At 37.6% G+C, this 15,000-nt stretch overlaps 2 protein-coding genes across 3 annotated transcripts in view; both read left to right on the top strand.

The window, feature by feature from the left end:
- The window catches only part of LOC115216421 (peptidyl-glycine alpha-amidating monooxygenase B-like), a 25,682-nt gene extending 16,547 nt beyond the window's left edge, over positions 1-9,135 (top strand). For both annotated transcript variants that reach the window (XM_029785744.2, XM_029785745.2), the window contains exons 8-12: positions 430-510; positions 740-816; positions 4,961-5,014; positions 6,590-6,639; positions 8,793-9,135. In XM_029785744.2, coding sequence (XP_029641604.1) covers positions 430-510; positions 740-816; positions 4,961-5,014; positions 6,590-6,639; positions 8,793-9,009 — 479 coding nt within the window. In that variant the 3' untranslated portion in view covers positions 9,010-9,135. The remainder of the gene's footprint in view (positions 1-429; positions 511-739; positions 817-4,960; positions 5,015-6,589; positions 6,640-8,792) is intronic.
- Positions 9,136-14,625: 5,490 nt separating this feature from the next.
- Positions 14,626-15,000, top strand: part of LOC115216658 (polypeptide N-acetylgalactosaminyltransferase 5) — a 43,586-nt gene continuing 43,211 nt past the window's right edge. Inside the window, exon 1 of the mRNA XM_029786161.2 lies at positions 14,626-14,746. The gene's annotated coding sequence lies outside the window, so the exon portion shown is untranslated. The remainder of the gene's footprint in view (positions 14,747-15,000) is intronic.

Here is a 15,000-nt window from a genome sequence, read left to right as displayed (position 1 = left end):
CAGTCAAACGACTGAAACAAGGAAAAGAATAAAAGAGTAAAAGAATAAAAGAATATTAAGTATTTTAAACAATGTTATTGGCAGATAGATCACATTGTAGTGTCTTGACACAAAAGCAACATAACATCATATCTCGATATACTTGCAAATGGTTGATATATAAACAGCCTCCCCACTTTTTTCTTTCATCTAAGTGGTGTAGAGTGTCACAGTCACTTCTCGGTTCAACCTCACCATATTGTCCTTGCGTGTACTGTGGTTATGAATACGAATAAAGTGTATATCTTGTAGCGGATTATATATACTAGAATATCAGTTGAAAATCTGACATCCTAACTATTTAATTATTTTTGATCATGTGTATCTAGGCAACAAATAATTTCTATAATCTTTCAGAATGAATTTAAAGAATTTTTTTTCCTTTTATAGACTTCACAGCAGACGCATTTTGTTGGTGGCCATTTGACGATACGCCACTCTATGGTATATCTATCCATTCTCACACAATGGGTAAGTGTTGAAGACGAACGTCCTCTAAAGTCAGTTACATTGATTATAAACAATGATCATCGATGTTGAAAAAGCTTTTAATAAACTGTTTATTTAAATAAAAAAAATCGTAAAACCATGTTTTTATTAGTAGACTTGATTTTGTAACCACATTAATAAAAGTGATAATTTGACATCCACTTAGATATTTTTCAAATACATTTTTTTTTTTACTATTTGTTTGTTTTAGCTACGGCAATCACTGGTTATATTTATCGAAATAATCATTTCATCGAGCTACTCCGAGCAGACCCCGCTTACCCCGAAGTAAGTCACACACATTTCAAAATAACTATGTATATAAATTGTATATAGCATTTAAAGTACGGTTAATATACACCGTCAACATTTAATATGCGTTCGTACATGTCCTCTTCACCTTCATCATGTTCATTATCATCATCATCATCATCATCATCATCATCATCATGAGTAACACTGAGTGTATATATGTGTGTGTGAGTGTAATATGTATATATATACATGTATACTTACATAAGTATGTATATGTATGTATGTATATTTGAGTAGTTGAATGAATTATCTAATTAAGGATAATTCGAATTAACCGATACCTGGGTAGCAAATTCACATCAGAAACATATGTCGAAAATAAAGGAATTTTGTTAATTCGTCGTTCAGCTCCATTCTTTCATATATGTATGTATGTATGTATGTATGTATGTATGTATGTATGTATGTATGTATGTATGTATGTATGTATGTATGTATGTATGTATGTTTGCATGTATGTAAAATGTGTGGTGTGATGCGATGAAATTCAAGAAGCTTCAAATACTAACAATTCAGAACTTTTTTGAAAAAGTTTATGGTTTAACTTCATCAACGTTTGCTCCACTTGTTGAGAGATGGAAAAGGCACTTTGATGAGTTGCTCAATAGACCCACGAAGTTATTCCCTTTATTCTTGATAATATATCTGAAAGACCAACAAAACCATTTTTACCATAGGTTCTAAACCTGGCTGAAATAAAAGCGGCTATCATGAAATTGAACAATGGAAAGGCCCCTGGTATGTATGGATTAGGTGCAGAAATATATAAATATGGTGGTGAATATCTCTATACAATGTTGGCGGGCGTGATTCAGAGGATTTGGTACAGCGAAGTGGTCCCTCAGGATTGGCGTGATGCGATTATGGGGATACTCTATAAATCGAAAGGTGGAAAGAATGTCTGCAATAGTTTTCATGGCATCTGTCTGTTAGCTGTGGCTGGAAATGTACTTTGTAGGTTAACGCTGGATAGATTGCATCTGCACATAGGTAATGCGGTTTTACCAGGATTTAGAGGTGGTAGGAGTACTAAGTATATGACATTTAGGCGCAGGAGTGGCTGTGTGGTAAGTAGCTTGCTAACCAACCACATGGTTCCGGGTTCAGTCCCACTGCGTGGCATCTTGGGCAAGTGTCTTCTGCTATAGCCCCGGGCCGACCAATGCCTTGTGAGTGGATTTGGTAGACGGAAACTGAAAGAAGCCTGTCGTATATATGTATATATATATATATATATATGTGTATGTGTGTGTGTGTGTTTGTGTGTTTGTGTTTGTCCCCCTAGCATTGCTTGACAACCGATGCTGGTGTGTTTACGTCCCCGTATCTTAGCGGTTCGGCAAAAGAGACCGATAGAATAAGTATTGGGCTTACAAAGAATAAGTCCTGGGGTCGATTTGCTCGACTAAAGACGGTGCTACAGCATGGCCGCAGTCAAATGACTGAAACAAGTAAAAGAGTAAAAGAGTAAAGAGTATGGCTACAAGAAACGTGCGTCGATATGGACTTATATTAAGATTTTATTGATCTGACAAAAGCGTTTGATTCTGTAGAATTGGGAGAAGAGCAGTTAAAAATGCACTTGTTTTATTTAAAAACAACGGCCATTCAACTCGCATGAGGTTTGGTTTTTGTAAACTGTTCTTCTCTCCCTCTATCTTTATATATATATATATATATATATATATATATATATATATATAAAGCAATGACTAGTCTTACGAACCGCGATATGCTTGAATCTCTTCAATAATCTCATAATAATGACTCATAACTTTTATTACTTTTATTCCTACCTCAGCTCATCTAATTGTATATATCTGTCGTTACCTTTCATAAAAAGCTTTTTTCTTGTTTTATTTACAATGTGCATTTTCGTTAATTTTTCTTATTTTCCCCTTACATTTCCACGTGTAGTTTCTATTTTCTTTTTGTAACATATTTCCATTATATATATATATATATATAACTTAGAAAGGTTTTGGCCAGTATTGGCCCAGGCCATGTCTAACTTAATAGCACCACCTGGCGAAGTCTTTCAGTTCAGGATTTGGGCACCAAGGCCCATTCGAGCAGAGAATTATTGTTTGCGGAGACATATCCGGGTGTGGGTGGTTTGTCCGGTACTGTTTGAAGGAATTTGTCCAAAGACTTCTTGAATTTTGTGTGGTCAGTTTCTTTTTTGACGTGTCCTGGTGTAATGTTGAAGAGAGCAGGTCCAATTGAGGTGAAATAGTTGTGCCGTATTGTCGTTATGTGATGCGATTTAGATTTTTGTTGTGGACGGATGGCACGTGGTCCAAGCCTTCAATGCATTTTGAAGGTGATGCCAACATCATTCGGACAGTGCTGATGGAATATTTTCCACATCATACAGATAATGTAGCGTTCACGGAGTCGTTGGAGTGAATACAATTTCAGCTTCTCTAGTCTACCCCAGTAGTCAAGGTCTGACATGCCATCTATCTTTTTTGTGATTGACCTTTGGGGAGCTTCAATTCTCATAATATTTTGTTTTGTGTAGGGAGACCACAGTGGACAGCAGTATTCAAGGTGGGGTCGGGCAAGTGGAGAAGAGAAGGATAATAGCGTGGGAATCTCTCGACTGGAAGGTTCTGAGAATCCAGGAACACATTCTGCGGGCCATGTCAACTTTGCTGCTTATATGTATAGCCCAGCTTATGCTGTTGTCCACTGTTACTCCCAGGTCTCTGATGTTGTTGGATGCCATGAGAATTTCTCCAGAAGGAAGAGAGTATGGGAGTTTCAGAGCGTCCTCCCTTCCAAAGTGGATCAGTTCAAATTTGTCTTCATTTAGCAACATGTTATTCTTTTCCGCCCATTGGACAACAGCCAGTAGGTCTGACTGAAGGTTTATTCGGTCATCCACGCCATTGATGACCTTCTGGAGCTTGGAATCATCAGCGAAGGTTCTGATGTTACTGTGTTTGATGGTGTCAGTAATATCATTTATGTAGATGATGAAGAGAAGTGGGCCCAACACAGTGCCTTGTGGGACACCACTGCTGACTTTGGCTGGGCTGGATTTGACTCCTTCGACTACAACATGTTGGGTTCTGTTAGACAGGAAGCACTTGATCCACTGCAGCAGCTTTCCAGTGACACCAATATTGGACAGCTTTCTCAGAAGGATCTTATGATCAACCCTGTCAAAGGCCTTGCTGAAATCAAGGTAGATGACATCAGTGTTGGAACCTTCTCCCAAGGCTCTCAAAATGTCATCAAAATGATGCAGTAGCTGCGTCAGGCAATCTCTCCCATTACGGAATCCATGCTGGTTGGGGTTCAGCATATTATGACTCTCAAGGAAGTGAGTCATACGCGATCTCAGCACCCTCTCAAATACCTTGATGATATGAGAGGTGAGTGAGATTGGACGGTAATTCACGACAAGCGATTTGTTTCCTTTTTTGAAAACTGGGACAACAGACTGGGATAGAAGGTCTTCTGGTATATATCCAGCATCCAGTGAGTTCCGCCACAGATTGGCTAGAGGGGGAGCAAGTTGGTTTTGACACATCTTCAAGACACAAGCAGGGAACCTATCGGGACCTACTGCTGAATTATGCTTCATTTCCTTTATTGCTGCTAAGACATCAGGAGCGCCAAATGTTATGTCCGATAAAGTGTATTGGGGAGTAACATCACTGATACAGTCCAGATCAGTCATATCAGGATTGCTGAAAACAGAGCAATATTGTTTCATACATATCTACAATTTGTCGGTATCGGCCCAGCAACAGATTAGAAACGTGTTCGAATAATATGAATGAAGAAGCATGACTTCTCTCACTTTTAATATTTTAAAATATGTATGTATGTATGTATGTATGTATGTATGTATGTATGTATGTATGTATGTATGTATGTATGTATGTGTGTGTATGTATGTGTGTGTGTGTATGTATGTGTGTGTGCGTGTGTGTTTGGGTATGTGTGTGTGTGTATGTATGTATGTATATGTATGTGTGTGTATGTATGTATGTATGTATGTATGTATGTATGTATGTATGCATTTACACACATAGAACTAATCGTCCATCCATCTATTCTGAATCATATTTGATGTATGTTTTACTTTACATTTACTTTCTAGGTAACTATCGACATTTCTTCTCGGAATATAACTTTACAAAGCACCGATATTTTGGTAAGGAATCAACTTATGTTTGTCTTCCTCTTGAAGTAAATAGTCTTTTAAATAACAGCAGACAATCTGTGTTTAGGTGTACTTTCTTTGTAGCAACTGCGGTTTCGCCAGACATTACATAGGAGCTGTAAAAGTATTCTTCTGCTAATATTTCGATATATTTTTTTTATATTTCTAATATGAAAGCTGTCCATCAATTTTTAGTGAGTTATGCCCTTCCCTGTTCAATCACGACTTTGCTTCAGTCAAGTCTCAAAAACGCCGCAAATTTGATTTGTTACTTAGAGAAATGATTATCTTTTACTCCATTTTCTTCTTATCTCTCTCTATATAAAGCTGAAGTTGTCTGTGTATGGCAGTTTTGGTAGCCTTCAACTAACACTATCTCCTCCGAGACCCTGCGGCGCAAGTTGACCAAAATTGAGAGTATGATAGAAGAAGGCTTGCTCTTCATTCCGTAGAAGTAAAAAATCAAATCAGACCATGTTAACACCAAAAATTATTTACATCAAAAGGGTGCTTTTTTTTCTATGAAAATCCCTATTTTTTAACGATTTTTTTGACTGCTGTGTTGCCATTTTTCGGTGTATTTCAACCAGAAAAATGTTCACCTATTTCAAAAATTCCAATTATAAAGGTTCGAAACAAACCCGAGCAACGCCGGGCGATACTGCTAGTCTCAGTTAAATCACAAACTGGTTGGCTAAGATTTTCTTCCCTTTGCAATTGTTTTTGCTGTTTAACACTTGATGAGTCATGACTAATAAAGCTTAATGATTAAATGGCAATTTTAGTCTTGACTATTCAATTCTTTAAGCTTATCCAGTTATTTAATAAACTTGTAATGTGGCCAGCCTCTTCCCAAAATAAAGTGACTGGACTTGGATGTCCGTACAGGCACACACACACACACAAACGCACACACACACACACACACACACCCACACACACATACAGACACACATACACACACACACAAACACACACCAACGCAAAGACACTAACTCCAGAAAAAAATCTATGTATAAACGTTTAACCATTCACACCTTTCACAGAATCCACATCATACGCATACGCAATCGCACACACACACTCACACTCTCTCACACACACACACAAATATATATATACATACACATATATATATGCGTGTATGTATACATGTATATATACACACATATACGTATGTACATATACAGTAATCCCTCGCCATATCGCAGTTCACCTATCGCGGTTCACCTATCGCGGTTTATTATTTAAGCTTATACTGATTCATCCGTGGTGTTGTTTTGCATTAATAATAAAATAAATATATACAAATTATTAAAATAATACTAATAAAAAATGTACAGTACTGTTTCTACTTCGCAGATTTTCCCATATCGCGGGGTGTTTTGAAACGTAACACCTGCAATAGTCGAGGGATTACTGTACACTTGTATATTTCCAAAAAGTGACCACGAAATATGAACGTAGAAATTCTAGATTTATCTTTATCATAATGCGATGTTTTTTTAGAGAAAACTATTATTTATGAACTTTGAATATCTAACGCATAATTATCATTTATTGCAGATAATGCGCTGTACATTAACCAACCCGAATAGAAGGGATGTTAAGTTTGGGTAAGTACCCCGCATAACACTAGGTAAAATTTAACTGTCGAAACTATAATCTGCCAATCGTTACAGGATTTTGATAATCCTATAATTTGAAATATTACGAATTGATAATTTTATAGACATTGAAGTAAGTTATCTAAGGAATTGGTTCTCGTTTTCCCAGTTAACTAAATGCTGGATATAGGGTATAAATCTGCTCGAGTTCTATCATACAATGCAAGTTGGAACAACTTAGAGCCATTCACCAAAAAGGGGCACCTTATGATTAATGAATGTAATTATTTTAGTGGGACTACAGTCTAAAGAATCTAACAGAAATACAATGGTAATAAAATATCTCAAACAAAGGTGAATCATAGGAATGGACGATCCTCTGAGACATTTTTGGGTGTCAGGGGAATGGTGGCGAATTATCCACTCACCCATGAATGAAACCGGATTATAATAATCTTTGGATTATGTGAAATTTAGTATATTGTAGTTATATTGTGCTGAATTTTGTTAAAACTTTCTTAACTATATTATTGTAGCTTAATTGTTTTTTAAATTTTAACTACATTCGTTTAAAATTATATCCAAAAGCTGACATTTGTGAAAGAATTTACATATCATCACGTGACTAAATCAAAAACTTTTTTGAGATAATGACTTAGTGAGAGGAGGGATTGCAAACCGGACAGTCATGAATAGTGAAAGCATCGTTCCGATACCTTTACTTGTTTACTGCCAGGCAGCTGCATTTATTCAATTTTTATTGATAAAATGTTGCACAGAAATCAATCGAGTCAACAATTTCTGTAGGAGAAACTATGAATATCATTATGTGTGGCAGACATTCACTGAACAAGTTAACTGAAATATCTTTTATAGAAATATTAAAATTACTAAGTCTCTCTAAAGGAGATTACGGCAGCGTTACTGGATATTAATAGTTATCGCCATAATAATATGGCAGTCTATAAATATAAGACTAAAGCTGTCGCTGATAAGCTCCAAGAGGCCATCTTTGTTTTCATTAATTTGTTTAGTACTACAATTAAAACAGAAATATTATTCATTTATTAGATAATTAGACATATATTTATTAGATAATTAGACATATATGATGATCAGTACCAGATCATATATGTCATAATCATTATCGCATTAAATGTAATACATTTAATCCAGTAATGATTAGCATAATCTACAATATTTATAATCGATTAGATTATGAGAAGTGTATAATCGAATGCGTCAATATCGGTACATGATTCATGTTTCAATTCTGGATCACTGAAGTGAAACCTAAAGAACATAAAAATTTGCATCTTGGCATTTTTTAATGCACACCGATTTTCTTCAAGCTTTTTAAGTACGTTTTCTCATGGAATATGAATACAAATTTAAGTGGAATTCATTAAAACTACCTCGGCAAATAAGCAATTATTAAATCGAAACACGAAAATAAGATATATATTGAGATTACACAAAATTCTTAATCTTTACCATAATTGAAGGCTGCGAGCTGGCAGAATCGTTAGCACGCCGGGAAAAAATGCTTAGCGGCACTTAGTCCGTCTTTACGTACTGAGTTCGAATTCCATTGAGTTCGAGTTTGCTTTTCATCCTTCCCGGGTCGATAAAATAAGTAGCATCTAGCACTAGGGGGTCGATGTAATCGACTCACCCCTTCCTCCGGAACGACTGGCCTAGTGCCAACATTTGAAATCAACCTTTACTATTATTATTTACTAGCAGTATCGCCCGGCGTTGCTCGGGTTTGTAAGGGAAATAACTATATAACCATTTTTAGAGAGTTATAGCCAAAAAATAGCAAAAAAATGCATTAAAAATGGTAAAATTTTTTTTTAAATCGTTGACTCATCGTAGACATTTTTAGAGAGTTACTTCCCTTATATAATAGCGAAAAAATGCATTAAAATGGAAAAAATGATGGTAATTTTTTTTTTAAATCGTAGACTCATCGTAGACGCGCGCTAATATCCAGAAGGGCTCGATATGAATCACGACTATAAGATACCCGGTTTTGGTTAAACTGCACCGCAAAATGTGGGAGTAGTCAGGAATCTAAATCGTAGGAGACAGACAGCACACAACCTTACTTTTATATATAAAGATTGTCAGTCGTTTATAATTTGTACTTTCTATTTTAGTAACGACCATTCGGACGAAATGTGTGACTTGTATTTCTTGTACGGTACCAAATTCGATGCTTACAAAAAACATAGACACGTCCTTTGTCCTGGAGACGCCCAGAAATCAGATTTGTCCAAACTTTTCGCACATCTACCACAAGACTCAACAGTTCCAGATGAAGAGGGCTATAAAAAGTTGTTATCTCCCTTTAATGTTACGAAAAGTACTTATTGAAAATAGGTAGTAGAATGCATTTTTTTAATAGCTTGCAAAAAGGTAAATGAAAAACAATTTACGAAATGACTATAACGAGTAATTTCACGAAGAAATAAATGAAAATTTGTGTAAAAATAATAAAAATAGTTTTGTCTTTTTTGCTAATGCCATCTTTATATACTAAAAGCTTAAAATGTTTGGAATATATTCTCATCGCATTTTTCAGTTAACCATGAGAACAACCAATATATTTTGAAGTTTTGATATCTCTTATAACAGTAAGACAAATAGAGCTACGTTTCCAGTCCAATAGCGCACCAAATCTAAAAGCTCGACACATGAGCTGACACAACAAAACCTTTTCTCAATAGTTTTTGTTTAGAGTTGTTTTCCAATACACTAATTATAGTAAGTTCCTGGAAGAAAAGCAGAGTTTCAAAATGTAGATAAAAAAATTCAATCGTTTTCGAGCGTGTTCAAATATTTACACCGATAAGATATCCAGAGCATTAAACAAGCATAAATCTTCGACAAATGATATTTTCCCAGCAATTCGTATTTCACAAAATTACTTTCAGCAATCGAGCACAGTAGAGCAGTAGCTGAGCTAACGCTGGCAATCTGAACTTCGACACGCCACCCCTTGTTTGAAGTCATTCATTTCATTTATTTTGTTTCTGGGAGAAAACACTGCAACAACATGCAACCTTCCATTTCATTCTCGTAAAATATACAGCATCGGCGTAGGAGTAGCTGTGTGGTAAGTAGCTTGCTTACCAACCACATGGTTTCGGGTTCAGTCCCACTGCGTGACACCTTGGGCAAGTGTCTTCTACTATAGCCTCGGGCCGACCAAAACCTTGTGAGTGGATTTGGTAGACGGAAACTGAAAGAAGCCCGTCGTATATATGTATATGTGTATATATATATGTATGTGTGTATATGTTTGTGTGTCTGTGTTTGTCCTCCCGACATCGCTTGACAACCGATGCTGGTGTGTTTACGTCCCCGTAACTTAGCGGTTTGGCAAAAGAGCTCGATAGAATAAGTACTAGGCTTAAAAAAGAATAAGTCCTGGGGTCAATGTACTCGACTAAAGGCGGTGCTCCAGTATGGCCACAGTCCTGACTGAAACAAATAAAAGAGTAAAAGAGTAAAAGAGCATGCATGGGTTAAAAGGAAGCAAATATTTTATGCATTCCGCTGTGAATGAGCGCAAGAACTTTTAAGGAGACAAAATAAGTCCAAATGTTCTACAAACTGTTCGTGGTCCGCTACATTTGTATAGTAAAGTCGACTACTTCACTGCACAAGTCTCAGCTTTGATTGATGATGATCATACTGGGATGTATATACTGTAGTATTGCGGTGTTTATATTGTGGAGGCGCAATGGCCCAGCGGTTAGGGCAGCGGACTCGCGGTCGTAGGATCGCGGTTTCGATTCCAAGACCGGGCGTTGTGAGTGTTTATTGAGCGAAAACACCTAAAGCTTCACGTGGCTCCGGCAGGGACGGTGGTGATCCCTGCCCTACTATTTCACCACAACTTTCTCTCACTCAAAAGGCCGGCCTTATCACTCTCTGCGTCACGCTGAATATCCCCGAGAACTACGTTAAGGGTACACGTGTCTGTGGAGTGCTCAGCCACGTACACGTTAATTTCACGAGCAGGCTGTTCCGTTGATCGGATCAACCAGAAACCTCGTCGTCGTAACCGACGGAGTGCTTAAGAGAAAAGAGGTGTTTATATTATGATGGACTGAGTTCTATATATTGTGGAGGGCAACAGTGCATTGTTGTGTATATGTACTCCACTATTTCAGTGAATGATTTATTCCTTTCGATATAGTTTCATTGGGAACGTACAGAGATCCCATCACATCGTCCACTCCTCAAATACATTGAAAATGTCCTCTATATTCTCAAGTCTTGTAATTTACATCATATATTATAGTATATATACAGCGGAATATTGGATTGTATATAGTGTATATAATGTGGTTTTAAACCCTTATGTAAGAAACTACATATAATATTTTTTTTCGACCAGTCCATCAGATGTAGTTACACATCGCTGGTCACAATGCGTTCGCATTGTTTTAGCCTTCGAATGACCCCACCCCGCTGGCTAAGAGAGCAGGCCAACAGAAGAAAGAGTAGGAGAAAGAGTGGTGAAAGAGTAAAGCAGGGATCACCACTTCCTGCCGGAGTCTCGTGGAGCTTTTAGGTGTTTTCGCTCAATAAACATTTACAACACCCGGTCTGGGAATTGAAACCGCGATCCTACGACCGCGAGTCCGCTGCCCTAACCACTGGACCATTGCACCTCCATATAATATAGTGTATTGCATATATATTTTGTGATGCATATAAGGCAAATGTGATAGTGTATATACCAAATAAGGGCTCGGGGAGGGTGCTAGTAATGACGGCCCAGTATGTTGTACGGTTGGGTATGGATGCAAAGATAAAAGAACACATCACTTTATACTGTGTTGAAGCTGGATGTAGAAACTGTTGTAACATGGTTTGGTGAAGTGTGATATACAGTGGTGTCGTTTATTGACAGTAAAGTGGCCGATTGCATTGTATATATTGTGATGTACAGATTAGGCTGTATTGTAATTTGTATAGTATTAAAAAATCTTTAGACTGCAGGTATTGCAGAAGCGATAAAAAGCTTCCAGATGCTGCAGGTAATTTTCTTATAAAATTCTTTTATGAACCCGCCTTCAGCTTCGGTGACCGCCTCACTGAAGAGCCGGAGTGTTTGGCATGCATGCACAAGATTATTATAATTCATTTTAAGTATCACCGCAACTGCGATTGCTTTTAGCGAAGCTATGGTGTTGTGAGGATGTCTATTAGTCTCCCTTTCAACAGCGCTCGAAATGTAGCACGCTTGGATGCTACAACTTTGGAGTTACATGATCGTAAAGATTGTTTGGCATTCATTCATTCATGGATTATGTAGACTTCATGAGAAGATGCTGAATCTTGTTGAAACACATACGACCTTCCGTTGTGTACTTCGTCTATTCAAGGTTCAACGACTCTCTCCAGCACCTCGGCTTATCAGGAGGAATTAATTCTAAGGTACAGTGGAAAGATGCGAGGTGGATTGACATGACGTTCGTTACTCACATCTCTTAAATCCATTACAGTTTTTGAAGTTCTGAAACTTTAGTGACTATCACTCGGGGGCCATCAAAAGGGGCTGCACTAACCATCTGTAATTTTTCCTGCTTGTCTTTTGATATTTGTCGAAGTTTTGCTCCTCAGAGAAGAACCAAATTATTCCTGGGTCTCGACGGTTTTTAACTAGGTTATACCGCGTGGCATAGATCAAGATAGTTTCCTGTGACTCTGCAGGCATAAATTGGCTTTTCCTCAGTACATACGTTTCATATCAAATGTCCTCGTGCACTGCAGTTTGATAGCCCACACCAACACCTGACCACAAAACCTTGGGTAGCCAACTCGATATGGCCAGTTATAATTGTTTATAAATAAAAATACATCAATTTGCAACTCAGTCTCGAATACAATTTATTTTTATCATTTTGATAGTAAGTAGGATTCGGAATACGCTCATCTAAGGCAAAAGAGACAGAGGACCTTCCCCTCTCGGAAATATATTAAAGACCAGCTGAAACGCCAGATTACTCAGACAAGGATGAGAGGGAGTCGCAGCACCAAGGGAGGTGTAGAGAGATTCCATCCAGGTCGCTCTAAGCAATTTTGTAAGCAACTGCTACGGATGAGAAACGTCAAAGAAAAAAAAAAGAAACATCGCCACGTTAGCTCCCATCTAACTTACATATTTCCCCGCAACTACATCGTATGCTGTCGCTCAAGGATCGGTTTCCACTGTTCCTCATCATCTTCAGACATGAAAAACTGCCATCTTATGTCACTCATCAGTGAACTTTCTCATTAGAGAAGCCCAGTGAAAGCAATGTTTTTGCTTTAGGCGTCATCAAGGTTTCCAACACTTTGTGAAATGTTAATCACCGATTGAAATTTTCCTCTTATCGAGATCCATCCATACCTCGTCTCTTTTATTGGTACCTTTTACACAATCGTAACACGTATTCACTGATCTTTTTCGGTCCTACTCCAGTGCATTTCAGGATATGTATCTCAGGAATCAACTCCAGTGTATCTCAGGATTTGTAATTGTCCATAATTTTCTTCTTTCAAATGAAGACCACTCGCCTGTAGATAATATGGTCCTTAATTTCTCCCTAATCTTCCCCAGCTATGCATTATCTGCAGACTATTCCAACTCATATTCCATGAACGCAGGCCTCGTGGGGGTCCTCTCATGGTGCTACGCCAAGCTTGGCTTCCTACTAGCAAAGATCCTGAACCACTACTTATATTAGGTAAAATCCATCGCACTCCCCCACCCCAATTGTGAACACTTAACAGCTACAGTCCATGCAGACCCCAAAAGCTAGAATTTATATCAGTGTTGATCTTAGATAATGAAAGAACATCCTTAATAAATCTAGGACCACATTTTTAAATGGCTGGCTATTGTCTGCTTTTCCAGAAATATTTCAGCCCCCGACAATCACTGGTACTCTACAAAGTTCAAATGAGATCCACGATAGAATACTGCATCCACATGTGAAACGTTGCAGATACTAAACACATGGATATCCTAGAGAGATGGGCCACTCGACTGATTGGCATTACATCACTAATAGACACTCTCCTGTGTTTCTAACCAACCGCTGTCCATACGTTACGTTCTGAGTTCAAATTCCGCCGAGGTCGACTTTGCCTTTCATCCTTTCGGGGTCGATAAATTAAGTACCAGTTACGCAATGGGGTCGATATAATCGACTTAATCCGTTTGTCTGTCCTTATTTGTCCTCTCTTTGTTTAACCCCTTGTGAGTAGTAAAGAAATAGAAATAGGTATTTCGTCTGCCGTTACATTCTGAGTTCAAATTCCGCCGAGGTCGACTTTGCCTTTCATCCTTTCGGGGTCGATTAAATAAGTACCAGTTACGCAATGGGGTCGATATAATCGACTTAATCCGCCTGTCTGTCCTTATTTGTCCTCTCTTTGTTTAGCCCCTTGTGAGTAGTAAAGAAATAGAAATAGGTGTTTCGTCTGCCGTTACGTTCTGAGTTCAAATTCCACCGAGGTCGACTTTGCCTTTCATCCTTTCGGGGTCGATAAATTAAGTACCAATTACGCACTGTGGTCGATGTAATCGACTTAATCTCTTTGTCTGTCCTTGTTTGTCCCCTCTATGTTTAGCCCCTTGAAGGCAATAAAGAAATAGCACCACTCTCAGCTGGGCTGGTCGTTGAATGTAGGTACGACTAACCGACGGGGACGGACTGCACTTCGCTTTTAGCTTTTTTTTTTTTCTTTTTTGTAATACAGAAAAATATGAAAAGAAAGAAATAAAGTTCAGAAAGACCTAATACAAATAAATAAATAAAAGAATACAAAAAAACAGAGCCCCGTGTAAGAAGCTATCTCCCTCCACTAAACAAAGGGCAGTTCACGTTCTGTAGCATATGTCTTCCCGCCCATGTCCGACTAACATATTTAGTAACCAAAACGTGGCAAATCAATACGAATTGATTGTTTCGTTGAAACATGTTGTATGTAGCACTCAAATGTAAAATGTTATTTGTTCAGTGGAAGTTACAGTTTAAACGTCTATCAGTCCTGTGTTAAGCCACGTAAGGAATGAAAAAATACCTAGAAAATTATGGAAACGTTGCAGGTATCAGTGCTTCTTTCATATATATATATATTTTTTTGTCTTTCATTTCATTTATAAAATTAATGTAAAACTAAATAAGAATACTTACACGCAACATAAATGAAAGATAGTATTCAGTGAAAAGGCACTAACTACCCCGAGGGTAGTTAGAAGCACTGATGTCTATATTAGAGTTTTACATACGTAATATAGTGGTTAAAAAGTAATGCATTTGAGTTCATAAAGCTAATTATTGGACCAATGATCTTTCTAAC

This window comes from Octopus sinensis, linkage group LG10, assembly GCF_006345805.1.
Source record: "Octopus sinensis linkage group LG10, ASM634580v1, whole genome shotgun sequence".
In the NCBI taxonomy this organism is placed as follows: Eukaryota; Metazoa; Mollusca; class Cephalopoda; order Octopoda; family Octopodidae; genus Octopus; species Octopus sinensis.
Note: the sequence above shows the minus strand (reverse complement) of the source record. Positions and strands in the feature narration are given on the sequence as shown.